We start from the raw sequence: 23139 nt of genomic DNA on the forward strand, positions 1-23139 counted from the left end.
TCATTACACAGTTTTAGTAATACTTGATCTGACAGCTGCTTTTGACACAGTAGATCATAGTATACTGGTTGATCGACTCAAATCTGAGAAAGGGTTTTCTGATGCTGTTCTCCAGTGGTTTACCTCTTGTATAAATAGAAGAACTTTTAATATTAATGATGTAATGTCTAATATGTCCAACCTGTCATGTGGAGTAGTCCAGGGCTCTGTTAGGGGGCCTGTTTTGTTTGCTCCTTTAATGACTCAGAGTTTCACTTTTTATCAAAGTTCTTAGCTTGTATATCCTGTATCAAAAACTGGTTGTCATCTAAATACCTCCAAATAAATTCAAACAAAACAGAAAATCTTGATCATCAAGCAATGTCTTTAGAGGGACAGTCGTCAACTGACTAAAAACAGTTTTTACCACCTGAGAAATATCTCAAAAGTGAGGCATCCATTATCAAAATCAGATCTTGAACTGGTCATACACGCGTTTATATCATCACGCATTGACTGTAATTCATTGTAATTCTGTTTTCACTTGTTTTAATAAGTCGACCCTAAACAGACTCCAGATCGTACAGAATGCTGCTGCCAGGCTTTTAACCGGTTCTCCCAGAACATCCCACATCACCCCGATTCTTTCTACTCTGCACTGGCTCCAAGTTAGGTTTCGAATAGAGTACAAAATCTTAGTTCTTATTTTCCGAGCGTTACATGGTCAGGCCCCTCAATATATCTCAGACTTGTTGTGCCCCTACACTTCAGAGCAAAGCCTTCAGTCTTCAGATCAGTGTCTCCTAAAGATCCCAAAAACTAAATTTAAAACCTGACCCCAGAGTCTGGAATAACCTGCACCAGTCTCTCCAGGAGATTAACTGTGTGGACACTTTGAAAAAACTGTTGAAGACTTCGCTTTTCAGAAAAATATTTAGTTAATTGGATTTTAAATGTTTTTATACTTTTATGATGCTGCTGTTATGATGCATTATTCTATTATGATGTTGCAGTTGTATTTTCATCACAGCTCTGTACCGCACTTTGTGATTTTATCTTCAAAAAGTGCTTTATAAATAAAATACTTATACTTAACTCCAATGGGTGCTCCAAACAGTATTTTCAGGTTTGTTTCTATTTCTACCACAAATACCCTAATCTCCAAATTGGATAACTTCTTCTTCTCTGCCTTTCATGCCATTATGTCAGAGGCGGAAAAAGTCCATTCATGCATTTTTGAAGAGATTGCTACTACTATATATGGTCAACTGGAGGTTTTTCTAATCACAAATGAACCTGCACATGCACAGTAGTTTATAACAGGTGGAGTTCATCAACAAATGGTTGATAGTGTGCATACTGTACGTCACTTGTTTCTAATTTTGAAAAGAAGGAATCTGCTGCTGTTTTGTGAAAACTAATGGGGATCCAAATAAAATCTAACAATTTAACAAACTAGTTTTGTGACCAAGAAAATATAATGGGACTGACTTTCTGCAGAATGACTTTCTTGCTGTGAGACCACCGCCAGTATCAACATTAAGATGGGAGCAGTCTTACTGTTTTGAATGGTGATTTTGCGGTTTCTGTAGTCTGACCCCAGGATGGGCTCATTGATGCCCCTTTTCTGAATCACTGTACGAACTGTCCGCTGTCGGTCTGGACAATCATTGGATGGATCCTGGCCAAGCTGCAGAGCCGCCTGATAGGCTGCAAAAACAGACACATAGGAGAAATATATCATTTCATAAAAGCTTTCAGTGATAATTTGATGCATTTTGAATGCAACATCTAAAAGATGCAGGATTGTGGCCCTCCAGAACCAGAACTAGCTCATCACAACAGTTTTGGTTCAGGCAATGGTGTAGTGAGTATCTAATTACTAACACTAACGGACTGAGTGTCAATTATCGCCTCAATTTTCTTGTAGTTTTTTGTTTTTCACAGTGCACTTCATGACTGAACCAGTCATTTCCACCAAGCCCACTTGCTTATTATATAAACAGTTAAAACACTGCATACCTCCACCTGGAGACTAACCTGTGGAGTAGTACTCCAGCACCGGGTCCTTACAGAAGGACTTGAACCTCCATGTGACCAGTGTGTCTTGCTGATTGGCTGACGTTGAGAAGTCACAGCGCAGAGTCACACTGCCAAACAGCATCGTCCTCCTCTCCGTCTCCGGGACAATTACATTTATGGACAGCAGCTCTGATACACGGTGGGACAAAGATAGAAAAAGCAGGTAAATATTGATGTACAACAGATGACATGAAGCATCAAATGATTTAGACTTCAAAAGAACTCTTTTGTGTTTGCTCTGGAAAGTTGAGCTTGTAAAAATCTGTCCGGACTGGTTAGTCTTTAACAGAGACACATTCTTTTCTGGGTGATTACTAGTAATAACAACAATCAGTCATTATTCACAACAAACTGACGACAGAAACCACCATTACTAAAAGAAACATACATTAGAGATGACAGTAAAAGTGATAGTGATAAAGCTCTTGAAAAAGTTTTTCAGAATAAGATTTTTTAACTGAGTAAATGTTAAAATCAACAATATACCTCAATCATTTCCCTTTCTTAGGAACATGATCTCCCACCCTTCTAATAAAGTGTGGCCCCAAAAAAAGTTTGATTGAGTAAATGTTACTTTGAACTGTTAATCGTTTTATAGTGTTAATCGTTTTATAGTGTCTCTGGTCTTTGGAGAGAGCAGACGTGTTTTCATTCGCTCCGATAACACGACCTTGGCTACAGCTGGCTACAGCTGAACAGCCTGAAAAATTGGGCCCAAGACTGAAGGAAAATGGTGAAAAAACCGCAGGGAGGCCCTTCAGAACCCAATTCGGGTTTGGAAGAGGTCAAGGAGATGATACGCGAGGGTCTACGAAACCTATCTGCCGAGATAAAGTCGTTGGAAAAGACACTGGAAAACTCACTGGAAAACCTACAAAGCGAAGCAAAGGTACTGAAAGAAAAGAATGAAAGAAATGCTGAAGAGATAAAATTGTTGAACGCCAGGGTTGAACAGCTGGAACAAAAGGAAAGAGAGAAAGATGTCATCATCACAGACCTAAAGATAAAACCCAGGAGTTACGCGAGTGACGAAGAAACAAAATCGATTGAACAACAGGTCATTGACTACCTGGAGTCGAAGGACATTGTCCTGAACCCTGACAACATCAACTCCTGCCATCTCCTGCCAAAGAAAAATGATAACAGAGCTGTAAAAAAAACCTTCACGAATATGAACTTTAAAGGAGAACTACTGAAGCAAGGAAATAAACTGATGGGAACGAAGGTGTGCATCAATGAAAACCTGACGAAACAAAATGCAAGCATTGCATGGAAGGCACGCCAAATAAAAAAAGGAGGAAAAATTGTGAGGACGTGGACAAGAAACTGCAGGATTTATATCACACCACTGGGAGAAGAGAACGGAAAACCAATCCTCATCAAAACGATGGAAGACTTGGGAAAATACGAAGGATCCACCTAAACAACAACATTACTGATGGTAATCATGGATATGGACCCAGATCTATATAAACACTGGAAACAAAACTCAGACTGTGATTTTTTTACGGAGATTGAATTAAATGTGGAAACCAAGAGTAAAAAAGGTCTGTCATTTATTCATTTCAATTGCTAGGTGGTGGGGTGATTAAGGATTACATTAAATTTAAATTCAAAGTGTTTATTGTCATATGTGCAGTTAGAAACACGTTTTCCTGTACAATGAAATTACTACCTTGCTAATGAACTAAGATATAATACAATGAAATTACTACCTTGCTTATGAACTAAGATATAATAATGTGTTTATACAAGTTAAATCTAACAGTGTAAAATACAACACTGCCAATAGAACTAACAACAGCTGGATTAACCTTGCCGTAGAGACAAAACAAGCTGCAAACTTGTGTGTCCAAAAGAGACATTCCCGAGTGGTGACATTATGGATGAAAAGGGAAAAACCTTCCTAACACCTTCGAAAGAGGAACTATTCTTGAACTGGAGGAATGCTAACAACGTCTGGCAGGGAACAAGGCCAACACAAACAACGATAGAGAGGAGGAGGAATAAAAACAAGACAACACTGACTACAGATGAGAATACACAAAAAAGGACTGTTCAGAACAACTCAAGAATGTTTGACCAGAGAGACATGTAAACCCATGTAAATTTGCGATGGTAAAACAGGGGACGGGACCCAGATAAGCAAACTGCTTCTCTCGTCTCCTTTTTCGGCATGTACAAAAAAAAAAAAAAAAGTGAATGTAACCATGTCGGAAATAAACTGAATAAATAAAAAAAATAATAAAAATATATTGAGTAAATGTAAAAATTAACAATATACCTCCACGATTTTGCTTTCTTGGGAACATATTAATCAGCCTTGTTGTGTAGGCCCAAAACACCACATGTGAAGGTGTGTTGTATCTTCCACTAAGGCCTTGTCCACACGTAGCTGGGTATTTTTATAAACGTATATACACCCTCCTCCGTTTAAAAAAAAAAATTTATTTAAAAAAAAAAATTTATTTAAAAAAAAAGATAAATAAAATATATGTATCGGGGTCCCAAATGCATCGATATAGCTTCGCACACCTGCCTAACAATCGATATAGCTTCGCACACCTGCCTAACAATGTTACAAACGCGGTCTATGTAGGAAGCCTGTCTGGTGTGAGTCTGGCAAGTCCATACAGCCCCCCCCCCCCCCCCCCCCCAAGGGGATGAAACTGAAATGAAATTCTATTGCTCTGTAACATGTGCAATGACAAATAAAGCTGATGCTGATTCTTTGCTCAGAATAAAATAAAATAATTGCATATGTAGGAAGATTGGCACCGGCAGACCCACGCGACCCTGACAAACAGGAATAAGTGGGTCTGAAAATGGATGGAATTACATAATTACAGCATGTCACTCGCACCTTAAGATCACCTGGTCTAAGTGTTATGACGTACACTTGAATGTATTAAAGAGGCCCATTCTTTATATTTTGTAACATTAGGATTTGAGTGTGTATTTGTAACTCACAACAGATATATAAATGATACAGGTCAACAACACAGATTGGGCTGTGAAGAGAAACTTAGTTGTGCTGTTTCTATTAATTTTTTTGCAGTTGAAATTTAAGTGAAATGTCACTGTATCCACATATCCCTAAATTCAGTTCCTCCTGTGAGGTAGATTGTGAAAAAAAGAAGTGAGGATCAAGCAACATATATTTATATATACTAGTACAGTGCCCGTCGGAAGTATGCATTCATGTAAGAGCATAAGGGGTATTTATTTGCGAGTGCAAAATGTGGGTGCAATTTTCCTGGTTTAATGTCATCATTGTATTTTTTTAAACTTTCAGTTGTCTTTTTGTATATTTATTGTTTTTTGTTGCCATTGTAGTGTGATTCTGGAGTCATTTAGTGTATTTTTTGTATAAATATTGTTTATTTTTTTGTTTTATTTTACTCATTTAGTACATTTTTATTATAAATACTGTCTCTCTCTCTCCATCCATCTCCTCCGTGCGTTATCTCTCGCTCGCGTCTTGCACATAATCCGCCGCAGGTTGTTAAGAGACACACAGAAGTACCACGAAAAATAAACGTTTTGCAACACCAAAGTCGCAACTCTCTCTAAACGGCTCTGTGTGAGTTCAGTATCTTCATCCCGGTGTAGTGCATGCACGCGCATCAGCCGTGTGTGTGTGTTTACATTGTAGCTGCTAGCATCTTTCTTAGCACACAGAATAATATAAGAAAGACTCACCCTTGCGCAGAACAAACAATCATAGTGGAGCCGTGTTGTGAACCCATTATTATTAATATTATTGGAATTACTGCCCGGCCGGGCCTAGCCCGAAAGGATGACGTGAGCCTGCCCTCCTGTGGACCCACCACCCGCAGAGGGATCCGTAGGGGTCGGGTGCAGAGACAACTGGGTGGCGGTCGAGGGGGGTTGCCTCGGCGACCCGGTCCGCGTCCACAGCTACTGGCTGTTGGGACATGGAACGTCACCTCGCTGGGGGGGAAGGAGCCTGAGCTTGTGCGGGAGGTTGAGAGGTACCGGCTAGATATAGTCGGGCTCACCTCCATGCACAGCTTGGGCTCTGGACCCCAACGCCTGGAAAGAGGCTGGATGTTCCATTTCTCTGGCGTTGCCCGCGGGGAGAGGCGGCGGGCTGGGGTGGGCTTGCTTATTGCCCTCCAGCTCAGCCGCCACGTGTTGGAGTTTACCCTAGTGAACGAGAGGGTCGTGTCCCTACACCTTCAGGTTGGGGACAGGTCTCTCACCGTTGTTTCGGCCAATGGGCCCAACAGCGACGCAGAGTACCCGGCCTTCTTGGAGTCCCTGGGAAGGGTACTAGATGGTGTCCCGACTGGAGACTCCATTGTTCTACTGGGGGACTTCAACGCCCACGTGGGCCGCGACAGTGAAACCTGGAAAGGGGTGATTGGGAAGAACGCCCTCCCCGATCTGAACCCGAGTGGTGTTCTGTTATTGGACTTCTGTGCTAGTTACAGTTTGTCCATAACGAAAACCATGTTCGAGCACAAGGGTGTTCATAAGTGCACGTGGCACCAGGACACTCTAGGCCGGAGGTCGATGATCGACTTTGTAGTTGTATCACCTTATCTCCGGCCGCGTGTCTCGGACACTCGGGTGAAGAGAGGGGCTGAGCTGTCAACCGACCACCACCTGGTGGTGAGCTGGATCCGTTGGCAGGAGAGGAAGCCGGTCAGACCTGGCAGGCCCAAACGTGTGGTGAGGGTCTGTTGGGAACGTCTGGTGGATCCCTCTGTTAGTGGGGTCTTCAACTCCCACCTCCGGATGAGCTTCTCCCAGATCTCAAGGGAGGTGGGAGACATGGAGTCCGAGTGGACCATGTTCTCCTCCTCCATTGTCGATGCGGCTGTTCGCAGTTGTAGCCATAAAGTCTCTGGTGCCTGTCGCGGCGGCAATCCCCAAACCCGGTGGTGGACCCCGGAAGTAAGGGATGCCGTTAAGCTGAAGAAGGAGACCTACCTGGCCCTCTTGGCTGGTAGGACTCCGGAGGCAGCTGAGAGGTACCGGCAGGCCAAGCATGCTGCAGCCGGCGCGGTCGCAGAGGCAAAAACTCGGGTCTGGCAGGAGTTCGGAGAAGCCATGGAGGAGGACTATCGGTCGGCCTCGAAGAGATTCTGGCAAACCGTTTGGCACCTCAGGAGGGGGAAGTAGTGCTTCACACCAAACAGCCTTCTACCACCTAAAGAACATCTCCAGAGTGAAAGGTTTAATGGCTCAGAAAGATCAGGAGAAACTGGTCCATGCTTTTATATCCAGCAGACTGGACTATTGTAATGGTCTTCTGACAGGAATCCCCCAAAAGAGCATCAAACAGCTACAGCTGGTTCAGAACGCTGCAGCTCGGGTCTTAACCAGAACAAAGAGGTCAGAGCACATTACTCCAGTTTTAAAGTCTTTACACTGGCTCCCAGTCAGCCTCAGAATAGACTTTAAAGTTCTGCTGCTGGTGTATAAATCTGTGAATGGGTTTGGTCCAGAATACATCAGTGACATGATAGTCAGGTATGAACCCAGCAGGTCTCTCAGATCTATGGACACAGATCAGGTAGTGGAGCCCAGAGCTCACAGTAAACATGGTGATGCTGCTTTTAGTTGTTATGCTGCAAAGAAGTGGAACAAACTGCCAGCAGAGCTGAAGTCAGCATCCAATGTGAACATTTTTAAATCAAAGTTAAAGGCACTTTTTTTCTCTACTGCATATGATTGAGAGAGAGATTTTTTGTCATGTTGTTGATGTCATGATGATTTTACTGATGATTTTAATTGATTTTACTGATGATTTTAAATGTTCTTATTGATTTTAAACAATTGAATGTTTTATCATGTAAAGCACATTGAGTTGCCTTGAGTATGAAATGCGCTATACAAATAAATTTGCCTTGCCTTGCCTTGCCTTCACCAACACTGTTTACAGTGCAGGGGGGGAGCTGCTGACCTCAACTGGGGATGTTGTCGGCCGGTGGAAGGAGTACTTTGAGGGTCTCCTAAATCCCACTGCCACGTTTTCCAATGAGGAAGCAGAGGCTGGGGACTCAGAGGCGAACTCGCCCATCACCCGGGCTGAAGTCACCGAGGTGGTTGAAAAGCTCCTCGGGGGCAGGGCTCCGGGGTGGATGAGATTTGTCCTGAGTACCTTAAGTCTCTGGATGTTGTAGGACTGTCTTTGTTGACACATCTCTGCAACATCGCATGGCAGTTGGGGACAGTGCCTCTGGATTGGCAGACCGGGGTGGTGATCCCTCTCTTTAAGAAGGGGGATCGGAGGGTGTGCTCCAATTACAGAGGGATCACACTCCTCAGCCTCCCCGGCAAGGTCTACCCCAGGGTGCTGGAGAGGAGGATCCGGACGATAGTCGAACCTCGGATTCAGGAGGAACAATGCGGTTTTCGTCCCGGTCGTGGCACACTGGACCAGCTCTATACCCTTCATCGGGTGCTCGAGGGTTCGTGGGAGTTCGCCCAACCAGTCCACATGTGCTTTGTGGATCTGGAGAAGGCGTTCGACCGTGTCCCTGTAGGGGGTGCTGCGGGAGTATGGGGTCCGGGGCCCTTTGCTAAGGGCTGTCCGTTCCCTGTATGACCGCAGCAGGAGCCTGGTTCGCATTGCCGGCAGTAAGTCAGATCTGTTTCCAGTGCATGTTGGTCTCCGCCAGGGCTGCCCTTTGTCACCGGTTCTGTTCATTACTTTTATGGACAGAATTTCTAGGTGCAGCCAGGGACCAGAGGGGGTCCGATTTGGGAACCTCAGGATTTCATCTCTGCTATTTGCAGATGATGTTGTTCTGTTGGCTTCATCAAGTCAGGACCTTCAGCGTGCACTGGGGCGGTTTGCAGCCGAGTGTGAAGCGGCCGGGATGAGGATCAGCACCTCCAAATCTGAGGCCATGGTTCTCCACCGGAAAAAGGTGGCTTCCCCTCTCTGGGTCGGTGGAGAGTCTTTACCTCAAGTGGAGGAGTTCAAGTATCTCGGGGTCTTGTTCACGAGTGAGGGTAGGATGGAGCGTGAGATCGATAGACGGATCGGTGCGGCGTCAGCAGTGATGCGGTCGCTGTATCGGACTGTTGTGGTGAAGAGGGAGCTGAGTCGGGGGGCAAAGCTCTCAATTTACCGATCGATCTGCGTTCCTATCCTCACCTATGGTAATGAGATTTGGGTATGACCGAAAGGACAAGATCGCGGATACAGGCGGCCGAAATGAGTTTTTTTCGCCGAGTGGCTGGGCGCACCCTTCGGGATAGGGTGAGAAGCTCAGTCACTCGGGAGGAGCTTGGAGTAGAGCCGCTGCTCCTTCACGTTGATAGGAGCCAGCTGAGATGGCTCGGGCATTTGTTTCGGATGCCTCCTGGTCGCCTCCCTCGGGAGGTGTTTCAGGCATGTCCTATTGGGAAGAGGCCTCGTGGTAGGCCCAGGACATGCTGGAGGGACTATGTCTCTGAGCTGGCTTGGTGTCGCCTCGGGGTCCCCCCAGAACAGCTGGAGGAGGTGTGCGTGGATCGGGAGGTCTGGGCATCTCTGCTGAGACTGCTGCCTCCGCGACCCTGCCCCGGATAAAAGCGGAAGAAAATGGATGGATGGATGGAATTACTTCAGCTTGTTACAGAAAAACTTCACAATGACGCTAAAACATTTTGCAAATATATCTCGAGTCACTGTCAATCTTTACTTCATACAAAACTACGGTACGCCAGTTAAGTCAACTATTCATCAGCATGTATGGCTATACTGTACACCCCCTTGACCAACAGAGAAAGTCGGTTACACCAGTGCCACCACTGAATAAGTTTGTGTATTGCCCTGATAATAATAATGATGATGATATGAATATAATAGTATTAGTGAAAATAGTAATAGTAATAATAGTAATGGTTATAATAATATTAATAGTAATAATAGCAATAACAAAGTAATATAATAATATCTAGTAACAATAATACGATAAAAAACAATCATAAAATATTAAATAATAAGGTAATATGATGATAATATAGCAATGCTAATAAAACAATGATAATAAAAATGATGATAATATAGCAATGCTAATAATACAAAGGGGACCTCTCACACCAGCTCCCCAAATATAGACAATTAATTAAATGTCCGACCAGAGAGGAGAAGACACTGGATCACTGTTACACCACACTAAGCTGTGCTTATCACGCCGTTTCCCGTGCTGCACTGGGCCAATCGGACCATTTGATGGTCCATCTGATTCCTTCATACAGACAGAGGCTGAAGCTCTGTAAACCTGTGGTGAAGGAATCTAAACAATGGACCAGTGAAGCAGTGGAGAAACTCCAGGAGTGTTTGGACTGGACTGACTGGGATGTTTTCAGGTCTGCGAACAGTTCTCTGGATGAGTTTACAGACGCTGTGACGTCCTACATCAGCTTCTGTGAGGACAGCTGTATTCCATCAAAGACCAGGGTGAGTTATAACAATGACAAACCCTGGTTCACAGCTAAGCTCAGAGGGCTGAGGACAGACAAAGAGGTCGCTTTCAGGAGTGGAGACAGAGCCAGGTACAGAGAGTCGAAGTACACGTTTGAAAAGGAGGTGAGAAAAGCCAAACGTTTGTACTCAGAGAAGCTACAATATCAGTTCTCTGCAAATGACTCGGCTTCTGTCTGGAGAGGGCTCAGGCAAATTACAAACTACAAGCCCAGAGCCCCTGCTGCTGCTAACGACCTCTGCCTGGCCAACAGTCTGAATGAGTTCTATTGTAGATTTGACAGACAATGGGACAGACCTGACTCCAACCCCCCTCACACCTCTGACCAGCCTCACTCCAACACCTTCACCCCCCACATCAAAGCTACAGTTTCACCCCAGCTGCCTACAGAGGCTCTCTCCCCTATCTTCCCCCCCTCCTCCCCCCCTCCTACAGAGACACCTTTCTCCATCAAAGAGAGAGATGTAAATAGACTTTTCAGGAGACAAAACCCCCGTAAGGCTTGTGGACCGGACTCTGTCTCTCCCTCTACCTTGAAGCACTGTGCTGATCAGCTGTCTCCAGTGTTCACAGACATTTTTAACACCTCACTGGAGACATGCACCGTACCAGCCTGTTTTAAGGCCTCCACCATCGTTCCTGTCCCTAAAAAGCTGAGGATCACAGGACTTAATGACTACAGACCCATCGCTCTGACATCTGTGGTCATGAAGTCCTTTGAACGCCTCATGCTCTCCCACATCAAGGACATCACCGACCCCCACCTGGACCCCCTGCAGTTTGCCTATAGATCCAACAGGTCAGTAGACGATGCTGTAAACCTGGCTCTTCACTTCATCCTCCAGCACCTGGACTCCCCAGGCTCCTACGCCAGGATCCTGTTTGTGGACTTCAGCTCTGCTTTTAATACAATAATCCCAGCTCTCCTTCAGGACAAGCTTTCCCAGCTGAACGTGCCAGACTCCACCTGCAGGTGGATCACAGACTTCCTGTCTGACAGGAAGCAGCACGTGAAGCTGGGAAAAACCATCTCTGCTCCCCGGACCATCAGCACTGGATCTCCTCAGGGCTGTGTTCTTTCTCCTCTGCTCTTCTCCCTGTACACCAACAGCTGCACCTCCTCTCACCAGTCGGTCAAACTCCTGAAGTTTGCAGACGACACGACCATCATCGGTCTCATCGCTGATGGAGACGAGTCCGACTACAGGTGGGAGACAGACCGGCTGGTGTCCTGGTGCAGCCAGAACAACCTGGAGCTCAATGCTTTAAAGACAGTGGAGATGATAGCAGACTTCAGGAAGAACCCAGCCCCCCTCACCCCCCTCACCCTGGGAGACTCTACAGTGAGCTCTGTAGAGTACTTCTGCTTCCTGGGGACCATCATCACTCAGGACCTCAAGTGGGAGCTGAACATCAGCTCCCTTATCAAAAAAGCTCAGCAGAGGATGTACTTTTTGCGGCAGCTGAAGAAGTTCAGTCTGCCAACAAAGATGATGGTGAACTTCTACAGCTCCATCATCCAGTCCATCCTCTGCTCCTCCATCACCATCTGGTACGCTGCAGCTACGGCCAAGGACAAGGCCAGACTGCAGCGTATCATCCACTCTGCAGAGAAGGTCATCGGCTGCAATCTGCCCTCTCTCCAGGACCTGTACGCCTCCAGGATTTTGAGGCGTGCAGGAAAGATTGTGGCCGACCCCTCCCACCCCGGTCATAAACTGTTTCAATCTCTCCCTTCTGGTAGGAGGTTTCGGTCCATCAGGACCAGAACCTCCAGACACAAAAACAGCTTCTTTCCCTCTGCCACCATCCACATGAACACACCCCAAGCCACCCACTGAACCCCCCCCCCCCCCCCCCCCCACCCGATCACCACCTCCACCAGCTTGATACCTGCTGCACTGTATATATATATTTATATTTATATTTATCCTATTTATCCTTTATTCTCTATCTATCCTTTATTTATCCCTCATCCTTTATATTTATCATTATTATTATTATTATTGTTGCTGGGTTGTGCTTTGTTGTTCTGTTTTTATTTCTTTTATTTCTTTTTGTTGCTTGTTTTGTGCACCAACCACCAAGTCAAATTCCTTGTACTGTCCTCAAAACTGTACATGGCAAATAAAACATTTCTGATTCTGATTCTGATTCTGATGAGAATACCAGTAACTATAATATAAAATATTAATAATTAAAAAGGAATTTCAAAATATTTATACAATAATAGTAACAATAATAATAATGGCAATAACAAAATAACAAAGAGAATCCAATAACCCAGAATATTGACTTTGTCGTTTTGGAAGAACACATGTAAGTTCTGTTGCATGGCTTTAAATTTGTGAGCTTGGAAGAACTGAGATATCTGGAAGTTAATTATTTTGGGATATACTGTATATAAATGACACATCTTCGCTTAAATAAAATAATCATAAAATCCTCCAATCAAACAAACTGGTTGCTCTTGCAGGCCAGATTTTGGAGTAACTGTTTTATTTTATCTTATCCTATCTGAGCTACGAAAGTATACAAAATAAACTTCTGGCTTCTGCAGATTCTCTTTTCCTACCAGCTTGCGCTTTTCTAGTCATTTCAGTTCTGTTCAATAGGTCTGTTCATAGGACCTGCCTTTACCTCCTTTGAATGCAGGATGTCTGTTATTGTCAAATATGAGTCAGAGCTATTAAAGTCATGGGTGTGGTCACGGTGTTTGTTTTATTATAACTAAATCACTCTGAGAGCCGAGTCCTTTAGTTACCCCATTTCAATTCTTACCACGGTTTTGACAATATTTTTGATATAAAACAAATTTAAAAGGTTAAATGAACAGAATAAACTGATTTTAAAGGTGATTTATTTTCCAGCAAACAAAAAAGAACTGTCCTGGCCAAAGATGAATCTGCATTCATTATAAACTCTCCTGGTTCAAAAACAAAAGCCTACTGTACAGTTGACTTTCTTTCCTCCAACAATCCCAAACCATGTATGGTAAATTGATTGCAGTTTCAAAATAGCCCAATAGAAGTGAATGTGAGTGTGAATGGCTGTTAGACACACGTAGTGCTCTACGGAGACGTAGAGACCCCCTCCCCGTAACCTGACGTGCTCCTCCCAAAAATCCTGACTGTGAGTCTAGGCGACGTGGAACATAAGCTCTGTGATCGGTCAGTTCTAAGGCTGGGCGATTTTGCCTAGAAAAAAATCTCAGATTTTTTAAAGAAAAATTCGAGTTTTGATTCAATTTTCGATTTTTTTTTCTTCAATGCACTTAAAAATGACTGCAGACATCAGATATATTGTCAAAAGTGCAACTTTATTGCTGTGATTGTCCACAAGAGTTAAAAGATATATAGAACAATTGCAAAATAATTGTCAACAATTTCAAGCTTTAACACAGGTTTAAGCAAAAGTGTAACAGCACACGGTAGCTTAAATTTTCAGATAAAGAAATCAGATATCCACATATTCTATAACATATAACATTACAATTAAAAAAAATAATAAACTCTTCCCTTAGCATCTCAGCATAGTGCGAATAAAACATTAAACATGCCTGTGGCACACACATAGCCTACTCAAAGGCTAAACAAATGTAAACAAAGAGGGGGCTGGCTCACATCGGAACGCAAAAAAGTCCGGAAAAACTATAGTGGGAAAAAAAGAATATGCATATATATATACATATATAAAAACATATTTTGTTTTTAATTAAAAAAAAAACTTGAATTTGCTAAATAAAAATCGTTTTTATCTACAAATTCGATTAAATCGATTTTTTGCCCAGCCCTAGTCAACTCCAAACCTCAACCCCTGACAGTGCCTTTTCCAGGCAACACCGCAATGTTTCAACGTTTTGTGGAGAGATACAAGAATGGTTTTTCTAGTGGATTGAGTCAAAGAGAGAGCCGAGATGGACAAAAAGTGCCAGAGTTTTATTATTTTCTTTCATGGCTGCAGCACGAGAAGCACCGCCAAACAGAGTCAATCACAGACAAAAGGTGTGTGTTTACTGTTAATATCACTACTAACTGCCTCATCCCTGTACCTACAGTGTGTGTGTTTCATTAACAGTAAACAATGACCTACATGCTGTGGCGGCTGCCAGAGGTGCAGACATGACGTTATGATTAAAGCGAGTTTTACACCGCTGTACCACTTCCCCACTTCCCGGGGCCGTGGACAAGGTTACCTCGCTGCGCTGTCTCCGCTTTACAGTGGGGTCAGGGCACCCTCACCCCTGGCGTGACTGGCGACTGGAGCGGTCGACGGTGCACTCGATACACTTTTATTCCTTGTTTACATGTTGCATATGTTTATAATGAAAAATTGTTTTAATGTTTGTGTTTAACAAAACACACATGGTTAGGTACAGTAATAAATCCAGAAATAATTTACATTTTAAGATGCTTAAAAACATTGTTTTCTGTGATCGGAAGATAAACAAGGGCTTTTTAAATCTCATTTGTAACAACACAGCCACAACCCCCTAACGCAGGGCTCTATGACTCTTTTGCAATGGCTCTCTATAGCTTTAAAAGAAAAAATATTAAAATAAAGAATTGTTATTTTTCTTTACAGATTTATTAATGATTAATGACATTGACCCCAAATAAAATCATGATATAACAATTTGTCAACATAAAAATAGATCACATTGTGCAATAACCTTCATACTACACCTCCTGCAACATCTCCAGACCATCAGCTTTCGTTGCACCTGTGGTTAACCTTAAGTTTTAAATCCCCGGTAAGATAACTAAATCAACTAAAAGACTGTTCTGGAAGAAGAAGAAGATTTTAATTGTGTGGAAGGTCGATTAATTTAACTGCCAATATAACGACTAAATATTCATGCTTGATACAAATACATTTACTAAAAAAAAAAAAAAACTTCTTTAAATAACATTATTCAATATAATTTCAACTACATAGAATCAAAATCAGAATTCCTTTATTAATCCCAGGGGGAAATTGCTTATGTTACAGCCACAGAACACATCACAAATAAAAGAATAAAAACTTTAACAAAGACAAAAGAAAGAATAAACAATAAATAAGTGTATAATTAAGTAAAAGACTGTTAAAAAATAGGGATCAGAAACACACACATTACAGTAGTAGAAAAAAAGTAGGATAGATAATAATAGTAATAATAATAATAATATACAAATATATACCAATATGATTCAGATATTTACAAAAAATAATACAAATATACAAATGTGATTTAGATATGTACAACAATCAAGCTGTGAAGTTACAGAGAAGCATTATACAGTTTGATGGCCACAGGCAGGAATGACTTCCTGTGGCGTTCTGTGGAGCACCGTGGTTGGATCAGCCTGGTACTGAATGTGCTTCTGTGACTGACCAGCACATCATAGAGTTGGTGGGACTCATTGACCAAGATAGATTTCACCTTGGACAGGCTCCTCCTCTCTGTCACCACTGTCAGAGAGTCCAGTTTAATCCCCACAACATCACTGGCCCTGCGGATGAGTCTGTTGAGTCTGTTGGCGTCTGTGACCCTCACCCGGGGTTTCCACTGGATAGCTGCGCTCCGCTGCGCCACGGCACCGATCCGGTATTTCACCGCTGTCCGCCGTCCGGTAATTCACACCGGTTGCGTTTTGAGTGCGCCGCGGTTCGCTCCGGTTGAACGAGTGTGACGTCACGAGACAGAGCAGCTCTCACAATATTTACATAATTGCGCGAGAACGCGGTTAAATGTAGGTGTTACAAACACAACAATAAACAGATAAACAGGTCAGTGTTCCTAACAAAGGAGAACTAGAAGGTTGGACTCTGGATTTGTTATAGACACATTTTTTTATCAACAGCCAACAGAGTCTAGATAAAACTGCACCAGTAAAACATGAACTAAATCAAAGTTGCTGCAGTTTACAGTGCAGTTACAGTATGAGAGGAAACAACATAGTGGATGTGAATTTGTTTTTACACATTATGACGTTTTGGTGATGTATTTACTTGAAATATAATCTGAAGTGTTTTATTTTGAAAAGTTACCCGATATTTTATTGCGGAGTATGTGCTTAATTTCCTGTTTAGCTTCATTTGCTCTGTGCTAATTGATGCGTTGTGCTCCGGTATCCGCCAGAAATAGAAGCCCTGCGTATATCTGGCGGAGGGCACCGGACTACCACATCTGGGAAGGAGCTGACACGCACCGCAGCGGACCCGGTGGAAATAAACACATAGACTAAAATGGAAACCTATCAGCTCCGGTGACGCGGCGGTGACGTAACGCAGCGGAGCCGCATCCAGTGGAAAATGAGGGTCAGTCTGCTCCCCCAGCAAACAACAGCCTAGAGGATTGCACTCGCCACTACTGACTCATAAAACATCCTCAGCATTTTCCTGCAGATGTTGAAGGACCTCAGCCGTCACAGAAAATAGAGGAGGCTTTGGCCCTTCCTGTAGAGGGAGTCAGTGTTCCTCCCCCAGTCCAGTTTATTGTCAATTACCACTCCCAGGTATTTGTACTCTTCCACAACGTCCACACTGCCCCTCTGGATGGAGACAAGGCTGACTGTCGTCTTGGTTCTACTCCGGTCCACAATCAGCTCCTTAATCTTTGTCACATTGAGCTGTAGATGGTTCCGCTCATTCCATGTGACAAAGCTGTCCACAGCAGCCCTGTATTCCACCTCGTCCCCCTCCCTGCTACATCCAACCACTGCAGAGTCGTCCGAGAACTTCTGGAGATGACAGGTGTCAGTGAAGTAGCTGAAGTCCGTGGTGTAGATGGTGAAGAGGAAGGGAGAGAGTACAGTCCCTTGAGGGGCCCCGGTGTTGCTGACCACTTTGTCAGACACACAGTGTCGCAGGCGTACATACTGTGGTCTGCCAGTTAAGTAGTCCACAATCCAGGACACAATGGAGGAGTCCACCTGCATATCGGTCTTCATTAAGAGGGTTTTTTTTGCCTCCGTAAGTGCTTTAATCTAAGTGAGATGAGGCAAAATGGCTCCTTTGAAAGTAAAGGTTACAGAACCCACGGCAGCCACGCAGCCAATCACATAACGATGCGTTCCCTCGATGCAGAACTACAGTTAGCCAACCTCTGTGTCACGTTGATGGCGTAGGTCCTGGCGATGAACCACATACCAGGCTTAAGTGACCCTGTGACAGATGGGTATCCTGTACACGATGAATAGATCCTCCGGCTTTCTGCTTCAAATGTTTTCAAAATTCCGTGTCAGGGTATCCCCAGTTTTATTTTATTGGCTTTCTCTAATTTAATGTAATTGCTAACATACCAAATGTCCCGAAAATCATGCAACAAAGAAATTAACTGACTTCAGTCTTTTAAATCATTGTATTTTTCTATGTTCTAGAAGGTGAAACAGGATGCTCAAATGCCGCAAAATCTTTGCGAGATCTAACGTGAAGGCGCAATCTCACGAGGTTCCATAGCACAAAACTTTGTGTTATATTTGCCAAGTTAGTGTGTTTATAACTCCTAAGAATTAGCTACACATTTCATCACCTGGGGTACTAGAGAAATTAAGATAAAAATGCGCTAAACATGGAGTGTATATTTGTTTTCCTATATATATTTCTTTTCAGAAAGTTAATTCAGTTATTTCCCTCCGAGGCCCTGGTATACGCCTGCCTTACGCCCACAGTGAGCTGGAGATCGGCACCAGTAGATCCCAAGGACCCAGAGTGTAGTAAGAAGTGTGTATAGGAAAATGGCTGAGCATGATTTAAGATGTCAAAATTCTCAGGTAAAGTAGATTCTGGTTTGTTTGTTTGTTAACTGGTTTGTTTATCGAACATGTGGCTCCTTACTGTACAGTCACAAAAAAGCAGATTATGAAAATACAACTTTCCAAATTGACTACTTACTGTAAAGCAGAGGGGCTTGTTAGTTACAAAGTCTTGAAATTGAGAACGGGACATAAAATAAGGTCAAAGTGAAAAGTTTTTTTATTTTTTCATTGTTTTTCTTTATCGTGATTTTTATCGTTATCGTGATAAACACCAGAAATTATCGGGATAACTTTTATTGTCAATATCGCCCATCCCTTGCACACATAGCAATTCGTCAACCACAAAAAAAAAAAAACAAGGGAGAATGATTAAAAAAAAACAAAAACCGAAGAATGAATGAGCAGGTGCAGAATAGGACGAGGAGTAAGAAAAAGAGACAATTATTTGTTTTGGTTTTTTGTGGTGCCGATTTGCTTTTAAACATGGTCTGGGGTTAAAAGCAGAGATAATTTATGATATGAACCTTATTCAAGCTTTGACCAAAACCCGACAAAGCAAAAGTGAAACCTACAGGTCCGACAGACGTTAGGTATTTATATCTGTGCCCAACCTGAAATAGACAATTAAAACCTATGTTTTCTTCATACAAATGACATATTTACATTTGTTTTAGTGGTAAACCTGCTTTTATTAATAAACTGTAGATGTCAACAGTAGATCAGCGCATGGGAAAACAAGCGCACGTGCCCGCGGTGCCAGAAACAGCAGTGGTTCTATTTACATAATCCACGTATCAAATATAAAAATAATCCATGTTCTTGTGCAGAAAAGAGATTGATTTAACAGCGGATGCTTGTTTCAAGCCTGTCTTAATTTGTTCCCTCTCTGCTCTGAGGACAGCACAATGACAGCTGAAGCGCAACACTTTTTTCTTTTTTTGCAGCGCAGCACGCACTCACACAGAGCTGTTGCTAGACGTAGAATTATGTTTAGGCATTAAATAAATTATATTGATATTTAATCCTTAAAACCTATATAAGTGCATTGCATTTTTATTTTTTTGCTGTTTACGGTATTGAAACTGATACCTTTGCTGGTTGACCAATGAAAATCTTGGTCGACCACGACTGCATCGACCAATAAGTCGACTAAACGACCAAAGTTGGCAGCCCTAATTGTCTCATTAAATGCTAAAGGAGAAAACAGAAAGCTAAACTCCAGAGACAAGACACCAAGACACATCTGATTGCTTTAATATGCTGACTTGTGCAACTTGTGACCTCATAGCCACACAGACTATGTATCTGTCCAAGCTCAAAGGATAATAAACACTCCGCAGGCATGATTAAACCACATAACAATTCAAACTTTGAGTGTGGCTGTGCCACTGTTTATTCTAATTTTGAGCGAAGATGAACAACAAACACTATGAATATCTGACCAGTAGCGATGTAACGATTAATCGTATGGCAGTTAAAAATCGATTCATAGGTATCACGGTTGATATCGATTTTCTGAAAATTGAATCTCAGTACTTTCTTTTAAACAGCAGAGGGCGCTGTATATCCTTCTCTTGTCCAAATGCTGAGGCGGCGGGCGGAATCTGCTACTACTTTCTTTCTGACCGCCTTCTACTCTTAAATATGTTCATAAAGGATTCCTTACCCCTTTAACACCGAAAGAATATCTGTAATATTACGTGAATATCTGTAAAAATCACGTCTTTCTATTAGCTCTGTCTGCTAGCATAGCATCTCTTCTTCACTGCACAGAATATCTGCATGGCAACCGACCACTGGGTTACAAGCGCCCTCTGCTGGTCCAAACGAATATCTGATGTAAATACAGGGCAATGACTGTTTTTTTTTTTTTTTTTTAAAGTCCAATCGTTAAGGCACAAAGTACATTTTCAGTTGCACTTTTGAAAAGAAAAAGAACTATTATGCAGTTTTGCATTGTTTTTTATAGAACCAGAATTTAAATGAATAGGCTTCTTCTTCATTTGTATTATTCCTTAATTTATTTCAGTCAAGATTTATTTTTAGTTAAATTGCATTGTTTTGAATAGTTTATCAAGGGATTATTTTGACAATGAAAAATAAAAGGAAAATAGTACAGTATTTTCTACTTTTTTTTCCCCCCAAAAAATAAAGGAATATTTTTCAATCATCATTTGTCTACAGTCCCATTTTGTAAAATAAATCGTGAAAGAATCGTATCGTGAACCCAGTATCGTGAACCCAGTATCGTGAATCGAATCGTATCAGGAGTTCAGTGAATCCTTACATCCCTACTGACCAGCAATATTCTCAGATTTTGACAATTCACAGCTTTTCACAATTAATTCTATTGTCCCCTCTAACAAGAAAATTCTATTTTTGTCTTTCGCTTTTGTTTTATTATTACTGTCTAGACTTGTAAAAGCAAGCAACTTTTTCAAGACAAAAACAGAAATAGGCTGTGTATCAGCTGACCAAAAGTTTAATACTCTCGCTAATTAAACATGAATACCCCCTTAAAAAAAAAAAAGTTTTATAAAGGCTACGTAATGGGTAACTTCACTGTTCTTGTTGATCACTTAATTTTGGCAGACTTAATGTTTCCAGGAGGCTAGTGGAAACGTTGCTCCAAGTGCTGATGGCTTCATGAAGAGCATCCACTGTCTAGAATTGATTTTTTTTTTTTTTTTCAAACTTCGCTTGCTTACCCATCCCTAAATGTAATGAATGTGATTTTGTTTTTACACATTATGACGTTTTGGTGATGTAGTTACTTGAAATATAATCTGAAGTGTTTTATTTTGAAAAGTAACCGGATGTTTTATTTTGGAGTACATGCTTAATTTACTGTTTAGCTTCATTTGCTCTGTGCTGATTGCGTCGTGCTCCGGTGTCCGCCAGCTGGGAAGGAGCAAACACGCACCGCAGTAGATCCGGTGGAAATTAACACATAGACCAGGGGTGGCCAATCCTGGTCCTCAAGAGCCACTATCCAACATGTTTTAGATGTTTCCCTCTTCCAACACACCTGATTGAAATCACCAGGATCGTTATCAGGCTTCTGCAGAGCTTGATATGAGTTAATCATTTGAATCAGGCAAGTTTGGGAAAATAAACCTCAAATACTATGTTTTTGGGGTTCTTAGAACAAATGGAGATAGGTGAAAAATAGCATAACATGGGACCTTTAAGCTTTTTCCTTGCAGATGCTATCTGATAGTAATTGGTCATCAGTCAGCACCAGCAGTAATGGCCTTAATATGGGTTAAGGATTGTCCCGTTCAGATCCTCAGGCTCAGCGTGGGGGACATTTCTTTGGGTTTACCATTTGACTTTTTGTTAGATAACCCTCAAGTTTTTTTTTAAATTTTTTATTTTTTTAAGAAATTGAAAATCACTGTCTTAGGAGAGCATGAGTGTGAATACCTGACAGAAAATTAACTTTAATCACATTTTTTCTCAGATTTTTGATTTTGAAACCTGCAGCCTTGATCGGCTAACAAAAGCATTTTTTAAGTTTAAATTCATGTTTCAATGAATTGCCCACTCTCAATGTTTTGCCTCTTGTTAGTTTATTTCTGCTGCATTTTAAAGCTTCACTTCAAACCATTTTAAAATCCAGCAGTGCAAATGACTACATCTTGCAATTTTTCAAGTTTGGTCCTAAGATTTTGATTGGAGATATATCTATGAATTGAAATTCCTTACCTATGTATGTAAAACCAAACACACGAATGTTTCCCTTTGTTTCCGTAAATTAACATTTTGAAGCAAGTTTATTATTACACGACTTTATTGATCATTTTAGATGTTTTTTTCATTTGATATCTTACTATATATGCTGCTGCTCCTGTAATTCTACTGATTGTATTAGATAAAATTGATATTTACATACAAAATCAAACAATTAGAATTGGGTCACGTGACCCTGGTCGGCCTTGCCCTGTTTACCACTGTTTATGATTAACCTGCACTGCAGACAACACTGAAGGTTTCACTGTTTGTACAGGCCGTTCCACCATGCTCTCCATACCAAACGATACACCACGTATTACGTGTTACATACTTGAGGGTAGGAAGAAAAAACCGTGTTTGTTGTGTCAACTTTAAAGCCTTACCTCTCGGCAGGTGGAACAAAAGCAGCGCCATCATGATCAGATTTCCCATCGTCGCTCTTTATCCTTCAGCGGAAAACTTCGCACTTTAACCTCCAACAATGCACAAAAGTCCAAAATGATTTAAGAAAGTGGATTTCCAAATCCTGCGCAGCATAGCAACTCGACTTTACACCTTTAAAGACACCTTAAAGAGGCAGTTTCTGTTGTTTAGAGGGACAAAATCCTTGCTTCTCCCATACGGTGAGAGTGAGATGTTAGGCTCCGCCCACCAGCAACAGGTCACAACATTGGTCCCGCCCACATTGGCAGGTGTCGGAAGAGAGAAAATAATTTGAAGTATGAAAATTAGATTTGATTAAATTCGAACAAAGTTGATTGTTTTTGTTACAAATATAGGTTTTAAACAAATACAGGAGAAATACTTTCGTAATGTTATTTCTTCTTGCTGCTGCAATAAACAATACATGTTTTGTAGATAGTCTTGTAAATTCTACCATGCCAAATTTGAATTCATATATTCATCAAAATGCTTAGCTTATTGTCAACAAACGCATTCACAAAGATGTAGACGATTTAATAACTTTAAATTTATCCCAAAGGGACTTTAGTTGAGAACATTTGCAAACAATATCACTATTTAAAAGTCCACACCAAAGCATTCTTTTAGTTACTTGCAAAAAAGATTAAAATAAAAGAACAAGATCTGAGTTCAAACAATAGTTCGTCCTGAAAAGCTGGACCAATTGAGTGTGGACCAACTTCACAGGA

General features: G+C 41.9%; 1 protein-coding gene across 1 annotated transcript in view; it reads right to left on the reverse strand.

Annotated features, from left to right (window-relative positions):
• Positions 1–22629, reverse strand: part of ildr1b (immunoglobulin-like domain containing receptor 1b) — a 38725-nt gene extending 16096 nt beyond the window's left edge. Inside the window, exons 1-3 of the mRNA XM_028436898.1 lie at positions 22372–22629; positions 2020–2190; positions 1540–1689 (exon numbers count right to left, since the gene is read on the reverse strand). Coding sequence (XP_028292699.1) covers positions 1540–1689; positions 2020–2190; positions 22372–22420 — 370 coding nt within the window. The 5' untranslated portion in view covers positions 22421–22629. The remainder of the gene's footprint in view (positions 1–1539; positions 1690–2019; positions 2191–22371) is intronic.
• Between the last annotated feature and the right edge of the window lie 510 nt (positions 22630–23139).

The sequence above is a fragment of the Gouania willdenowi genome, chromosome 21 (genome assembly GCF_900634775.1).
Source record: "Gouania willdenowi chromosome 21, fGouWil2.1, whole genome shotgun sequence".
Taxonomy (NCBI): domain Eukaryota; kingdom Metazoa; phylum Chordata; class Actinopteri; order Blenniiformes; family Gobiesocidae; genus Gouania; species Gouania willdenowi.